This window comes from Eriocheir sinensis, chromosome 10, assembly GCF_024679095.1.
Source record: "Eriocheir sinensis breed Jianghai 21 chromosome 10, ASM2467909v1, whole genome shotgun sequence".
Classification (NCBI taxonomy): domain Eukaryota; kingdom Metazoa; phylum Arthropoda; class Malacostraca; order Decapoda; family Varunidae; genus Eriocheir; species Eriocheir sinensis.
Window position 1 is genome coordinate 7,156,147 of NC_066518.1, and position 7,111 is coordinate 7,163,257.

The window sequence follows — 7,111 nt, forward strand, 5'->3', positions numbered from 1 at the left end:
CGTATAAGAATATGGACCAGCCTCGCCACCAACACCTCCTTTGCTTGGTCCTACACTGAACGAGATTTTTGTGTTCTCGTATTTCTCCCTGTGGTATTTGAGTGATGATCGAGGTTCTTCTTATAAGCACTTAACCTTGTCACATCTCGTCATACAAAATCAAAGTCATGAACCGCCTCCCTTAACCACTTGACTGCGGATTCCCTGCCAGAAGACATCACCAACCTACAGGAATGGAAAAAAAAGTGGCTGCTACAATACAGTGAAGGAAAGTGTAAAGTCCTGCACCTTGGGAGGGGAAATTCAGTATACCAATATCACATGGGAAACACTCCACTGTCCACCACAGAGGCAGAGAAAGACCTGGGACTGTATGTTACCAGGCTACCAGTGAAGGCAAAATACGTGAAAATCGCAGCGGACGGGCTAATTTGATTCCTGCATATTTAACTGCGTAGAGTAAAGGGTCATATTCTTAAACATTTCGGAGGCCAAGCGCACACATTTGACAAGGCTTTCGTAGGAGTTTTGGGTATTTGCAAAGGTAGTTATATGACCCTTCTATTAGCTTTATCATTCTTTTGTACCATGAACCTATAAAGACAGTCATCAGTATGCGATTGATCTCCTTTCTGACCTTTGAAAATAGTTGATGTGAGAGGCGGAAGCGTCTGAGAATACCGATCATAAAACCACACTGATCCTTCGTCAACTGATCATTTTTTATCTCTCCTTCAGAACGAACGACTTCAGCAACGCAACACTGACGGAGGGGAAGGCGACGTCGCTCTCCGTCTGCTGCAAGGTATGTCTTTACTACTGCAGGATGATGATGATGATGATGATGATGATGATGATGAGGAGGAGGAGGAGGAGGAGGAGGAGGAGGAGGAGGAGGAGGAGGAGGAGGAGGAGGAAGAAGAAGAGGACTAGAAGGAGGTATGATGATGATGATGGTGATGATGATAATGGTGATAGTGATGATGATGATGAGGAGGAGGAGGAGGAGGAAGACTAGAAGGAGGTATATATCTCACACTCGTTCAAAATTCGTCTTTATTACTGTAAATGTTGTTCACACACACTCACACACATAAATAGAAAATACCTTAGCGTTAGAAAACATACGGTATTACAATATAATATTTAAAGCTTCTTACCAAAGGCGAGAGGAACGTGAAACAGTCCCTTCTCCAAGACTACCTACAGGCCGCCCCCGCGTGTCCAGGGTGCGGCTACTTTCGGTGATGGTGGTGGTGGTGGTGGTGGTGGTGGTGGTGCTCGTAATGTCTTGTGCCCGAAGTAAATGCGAGAGTATAATTAACTTTTTATGAAACACTTTAAGCGAGTTTCATTTTTAGCGTGACCATAACAGCGAAGCAGGTTATCGTTGTACATTAACACAGAACAGTATAAGTTGCAAAATAGCGAAATCAGTCAAGCTTTTGCTGTTGCTGAAGTGACTATCTGGCAAACTAACTGAAGAAACGGACCGGATGCTACAGGCTGAACAAACTGAGCAGCTAACTGGATACTGTAGGCGAACTGGACGAGTAAATCAACTTTTTATGTAAACTGGGAAAATTAAAAATGAAAGAAAATACCTGTTCCATGCATCTCACCTAAATACACCAATTACCTATATTTAGGAAACTATTTAAAAGACTCTAACTTACATATAAAGCATGTAAAAAAAGTGAATGAGATGCCGTTTGATAAGAAAACAATATCACTGACAGCGTAGTGCAAGAGGTAACTCCATCAGTCCTCTATCCGGTGCCCCGAAGAGCTGATTCTGGCTTCATTGCCCATCAACCTCTAAAGAGAAAATAATTATTGAAACTTTAAGCTTATGCCTTGTGAGAAGCAGTGACGCGTCTGTACTAGAAAATGTAAGGCAAGACAATGTGTAAAAAACGAAGCAGAAACGAACATTGTAATTATCATTGACACCACGAGCATGCACAGGAGCAGGCCCGTTGTGCTGTTAGTGAGTGCGCTGCTCGGCCCACCACTGCCCGCCACGTCGCTCACCTCATTCGTCCAAGCGCCGAGGCAACAGCAACCCCATGACGAAGATGTCGGGGCAGGACTGAGTTGCTGCGCTTGAGACAAAGTGACCCAACCATCCACCGCACACTATTTACATCATACAGTTTAACGTGAGTCTTACGTAACTAATATTTATAAAAAGTAGTATAAAGGGTAGAAAAGCCATAAAATCCGTGGTCCCACAGGTTACTGCTATACAAATTAGGAATAATGGCGACTATACCTGATATGCAAGCAGACCACGTCCTGACCTGAGGTGCGCCTTGACCTGGTCTGACCCGTCCGTGACCTGCTTCGGAGAGCAAAGTCTGATGGCATGTGTTATGAAGCTCTGAATGGCCCAAACTGTCGGATTATTGTTTCCTGACTCAATCAACCTGAGGCAAGGGCCAATAATTTTGTCACGATTATTTTAGTAATGCCTTTGTGATTTCACCCAGAAGCAGGTCACGACCCCGCCCGGACCAGAGGCACCAGCTCGAGGGAGGCGCCTTAGAACACTAATGACTAGATGTCCCATCCAACGTTGTTTACACTGGTAATGCACGTCCCGGCCCCCACCCACCCCGTCCATCCCCACTCCCTCCCCAACCCCAACCCCAGCCCCATAACCCGCCCCTTACCTCTACTGGACCCATTCTGACTACTACATACATTATCTACAAGGCTCCTGTCCTCTATAGCTCAGTCTATCTATAAGCAGCAGCTACGTATAGTGTCTATACAAGAATAAGATTTAAAGATAAGCACTACTAATGTTATTCCGCCGCTTCTCTTGTTTCCTCGCGGCGGATCTATTGGCTCCCAGCGGAACTGTGTCTTGCTGATAGATTTACAAAGTCATTATCGCGAGCAATTCTGGAAAGCTTATTGGCAGCTGGCGGCGATGCTTCGTGACTGCGCTGGTCCACTGTGACACATGAGTGCTGGTGAACAGTGTGAGAATCTTTGTGTTCATGTGTTACTGAGTGATGATGAATCAGTGGGGCCGCACGGCAGAGGCGTGGGACGTCGAGCGCAGGATGGTGACAGTGTGCAGTGGTCGCGAGGCCGCCCTGCCGCCCACGTCCCCGTCCGGTTGAGGCGAGGACGCCCGCCGCTGCTGTTGCTCTTCCCTCGGGGGAGAGGAGCGCGTCGTGTTGCCGCGGCTGAGGGCGCGGTGCAGCTTCATGCAGGATGACGACTCTTCGTGTTTATATAAATACGATTTTAAGGCAAACGATTTTCCACATCGGTTGCAGGCGTAAGGCTTGAAGCTGGAGTGGGTCTGCACGTGAGCCCTAAGGTTGGACTTGTCAGCGAAGGCCTTGCCGCACATGCTGCACCGGAACGGCTTCTCGCCTGCCAAAGGGGAGGAACGGAGCATTAATACCTTGGAAAAATATATCGCACAGGGGACTACCAGTAATTAGCTCTAATGGAACAAGGTAGAGTTATAAAAGTTGAAGATACTAGCAGGAAAAGCAGTTACAGTATGAAGAAGAAGAAGAAGAAAATGAAGAAGAAGAAGAAGAAGAAAGAGGATGATGATGATGAAGACATATCACAGCATAATAGGCAATGGGCCAAGTGTACGTAACTCCACGAGATGCTGCTGAATTCAAGGCCAACCACGGTGCGCCATTCTGGGAGCTTATGGCGGCGCGCATGAAGGGCAGTGACGGAGGAGGCAAGGAAAGTAGGGCAGAGTGACGATGTGTGACTGATGCCCCCGGAGCGCCAGGGAAATAGACAAGACACGTGAAGGGCAGTCAGTAATAGTCGGAGAGTTACGTAGGAGAGTACACAGCTAGACAGGTAGGTAAGTGGCATGGGGGGGGGAGAGGGAGGGCGTCACCAGTCAGTCAGTCACCAGTCAGTCATCGGTCGCAAGTCTCCCGAAGTAGAACACGTGACTGAGTGTTAGGATAGTTACCTGTGTGTGTTCTGATGTGCCCTTGCAGCAGCCAGGGGCGGGAGAAGCACTTGCCGCACGTCGGACACTTGCAGCCCTGGTTGTGAGTCCGCATGTGCTGGCTGAAGGCGGGCGTGCTCACGTACACCTTGTCGCAGTACGGACACTTGCGGGCCGCCCTCTTGTCGTCCGGGGAGCGGTGTGTCTGCCTGCACGAAGACACCAAGAACTCTGGTCACGTGACAGGTGGACTTGCTACTGTTAGGTTGTTAGGTTGGTTATGTCTTATCTGATGCAAAGCAGTTTTTTCGTCCTAAAGATAATTTAAAGATTTACCATAGTTACACACACACACACACACACACACACACACACACACACACGTAAGTTCATTCAAACACACCTTTCCCAGTATCACAGACCTTGAACACACTCAGTACTACTTTATCATCCGAGCACGCATCACCCAGACACAATAAGTGCCAAGGCAGGTCAGTGGGGCGGGGTGGAGGGGAAGGGGGAAAAGGGGGCTCTGGCACGTCGCCCCCTTCCGAAACACCTGCTGCCCGGCTCTTTGTGGCGCCTCAAGGCGGTGCGTGGTGGCCGCCGGGACCCCCAAGACAGCAGTAGCGTAGTGGTGGTGGCGGCGGCGTAGACTTTTACATCGGGCAAGGCTTCACCACCACTGCTACCGCCGCAACCACTGCCACCACCATCACCACCACCAACACTAACAGTATTACTAGTTCCACCCTCCCACAGAGGCTAATGCCATCCCTGCAGCCTGAATGTTTGTAGTTAACAATCTAAATAAACAGCGCCACCGATTCTGCTAGTGTCATGGCCGCCATGGCTTACCTGTGTCTGGCGAGGTTGGAGGAGGTGGAGTAGGTGCGGCCACACTCCGGGCAGACGTGAGCGTCGCGGAGAGACGGTGGGGAGGGCGTGGTCGGGGGCGTGGGAGCGGGCGGGGAGTGGTCTGGGGTCCTGGGCGGACTGGTGCTGAGGTTAAGGGGCAGGTCATGCTGGGGCGCAGCGGTGATGATGGTTGTGTTGGCGTCCAGCTCCAGCACCGGCGTGTTGCTCTCCCGTGTGGGCGGGAGGGTCGTCACGGGCGGCGGCGGGGGCGGCGCCGGCGTGCTGTAGTGGGCTGACAAGTCCTCGGGACGAAGGGCGGCGAGCCATGGCTTGTCGGCACACACGAGGGCGATGTCAGCCAGGAGCGTAAGGGAGTCGTGGGGGCCCGGCGGGGAGGGCGGCCAGGGCGTCTCTCCGCGGGGCGGGGAGTGGGGCACCGCGGGGCCCTCCACGCTGGTGTACACTACGCCGGCCTCGCCCATGCCTGCCGCAGACACGAGATGGTGAAGGGGTGTTCTGGGGCGTCCTGGCACATATAGCAGAACACACCGATGCACTACACCCACAGTGCATCTACACCCGCAGTGCCTCTACACCCACAGTGCCACGGACACGTGCGAGTCGAGCCACTTGTTCCTGGCGTGGTGGTGGCGGCACTGGTGGTAGCGGCGGCCGGTGGTTGGCACGGGCGCCCCGTGCCACGTGCTGCCTCACCCACACCTATTTTGAGCTTCCGTGCCCCCCTGCTCTTCGGCTCCCCTTTTACCCCTCCCCCCTCTCCCCCAGCTGCTGCACCCACACTCACCTTAACACAAACTCCTTGAGAATGTCGAGGGACGAGGCGAGGGGCCGATGCCTCTCGCTCCATTTTTCTTCTGCTCAGCTTCCCTCTGCGTGGTCTGCTGCCTTCTAGACACGTTAGTAGTCTCTTCAGATAACTTAATCTCACATGATTTATCAGATCATTAGATCACTTTCTTGGCCATAATCATGATCATTATTTTCATCTGAGCGAGACATATGGGCCTATAAACATCTGCCTTGCCACACGGACATCATCGCTCTTGTCCTTGATTGTCACACTCATTCTTCTTGCAGATGAAAAGGGTGACGTTCGAAGCCTCGAAGTCGTCTCCCGGACATAAGCCTTGGCGCGGTCTTTTTTAGTACATCCGCGTCATTATCTTTACGTCATCACGCCAGAACGTCGCGTCTGATCAGTGGCGCTCAGCATCACGGGTCGCGGAAACAGTGGCATTGCGAGGCTTCTGATACTGCTGACTTACGACCCGCCTCCGCGCACGCCCACAAGGGAGACTAAAGTGACGGGCGCAAAAGTCGTCGTCTTCAGTGCCACCACCATCCAACCACGCAGAGCCATTTCCTCCAAGATTCAGGGTCGCTCAAAGGTTTCAACCCATCGCCGACAACCTAGGCGTGTGAGTCATCTGGTGTGGTGTGGCGGGGGGTTGTTGAGGATTTCTACCCACCTACCAACCCCTCCCGTCTGGCGTGCGTGGAATGTCGACGCCTTAACTCCTTGGCTCCTCCGTGAGACGCGCTGGGGTGGGTACATTCGGGTATGGGGGAAGGGAACAACGCGAGGGAAGCCGAGTGGTGGTGATGCTCGAAGAAGTAGGAGGAGGAGGAGGTAGAAGAAGTAAGAGATAGTTGTCCGTGCAGCTTCCCCTCACCCTCGGAAAGGACAAGACAGGGCAAGGGAGGGAGGGAGGGGGTGAGGAAGGAAGGGGATTTTCCGTGGTGACGTTATCTACCAGGTGTTGCCCTTCCCTTCCCTCGCCTTCCTCCCCTCGCTAGGCCCAGGTGATTTTTGGCAAGGGAACGACACCATGCCCTCAGTCCCAACGCCGCCGCTCCTCCCTCCGTCCCTTCCCTCCCTCTCAACCACCACCTCCCGCACCGCCGCCGTCTGCTCCCCGATTTTGATGTTACTGAAAATATGGAGACAGGTGGCGGTGCGGGTGGGGGCGGTAGGAAGCAGGTGGTGATGCAGGGGAAGGCTGAGGATGGGAGACGAGTAGGCGGTGCTAAGATGGTGGCAGGTGGCAGCAAGAAGGGAGGCAGGTGGTGGAGCGACAAACAGGTGGTGCTTAATGGTGTGGCGGAGAGAGAAGGAGGCAGGAGAGAAGAAATGGGTGAAGAAAGTAGAGAAGAGGAAAGGAGATCAGAGAAGCGGAGAGGAGAGGAGGATAGGGAAAGGAAAAGAGAAGAGAAGAAAGGAAAGGAAAAGAAAGGAAAGGAAAGGAGAGAAGAGGAGAGGAAAGGAAAGAAAAGGAGAGGAGAAGA

General features: G+C 52.2%; 1 protein-coding gene across 1 annotated transcript; it reads right to left on the bottom strand.

The window, feature by feature from the left end:
* Positions 1-1,042: 1,042 nt before the first annotated feature.
* LOC126996523 (zinc finger protein SNAI2-like) lies at positions 1,043-5,533 on the bottom strand. Its single transcript, XM_050857069.1, has 3 exons — positions 4,805-5,533; positions 3,968-4,155; positions 1,043-3,393 (listed from the first exon to the last, which is right to left on the bottom strand). Exons 1-3 carry the CDS (start codon positions 5,284-5,286, stop codon positions 3,032-3,034), a joined length of 1,032 nt encoding a protein of 343 aa, XP_050713026.1. The 5' UTR covers positions 5,287-5,533; the 3' UTR covers positions 1,043-3,031.
* Between the last annotated feature and the right edge of the window lie 1,578 nt (positions 5,534-7,111).

Excerpts from the sequence above, each read along its gene's own strand:
- LOC126996523 (XM_050857069.1), bottom strand. The coding sequence starts at position 5,286 with ATGGGCGAGGCCGGCGTAGTGTACACCAGCGTGGAGGGCCCCGCGGTG. Across the intron at positions 4,156-4,804 it reads TCCAACCTCGCCAGACACAG|GCAGACACACCGCTCCCCGG; the intron begins GTAAGCCATGGC and ends GTCTTCGTGCAG. Across the intron at positions 3,394-3,967 it reads GCACATCAGAACACACACAG|GCGAGAAGCCGTTCCGGTGC; the intron begins GTAACTATCCTA and ends CCCCTTTGGCAG.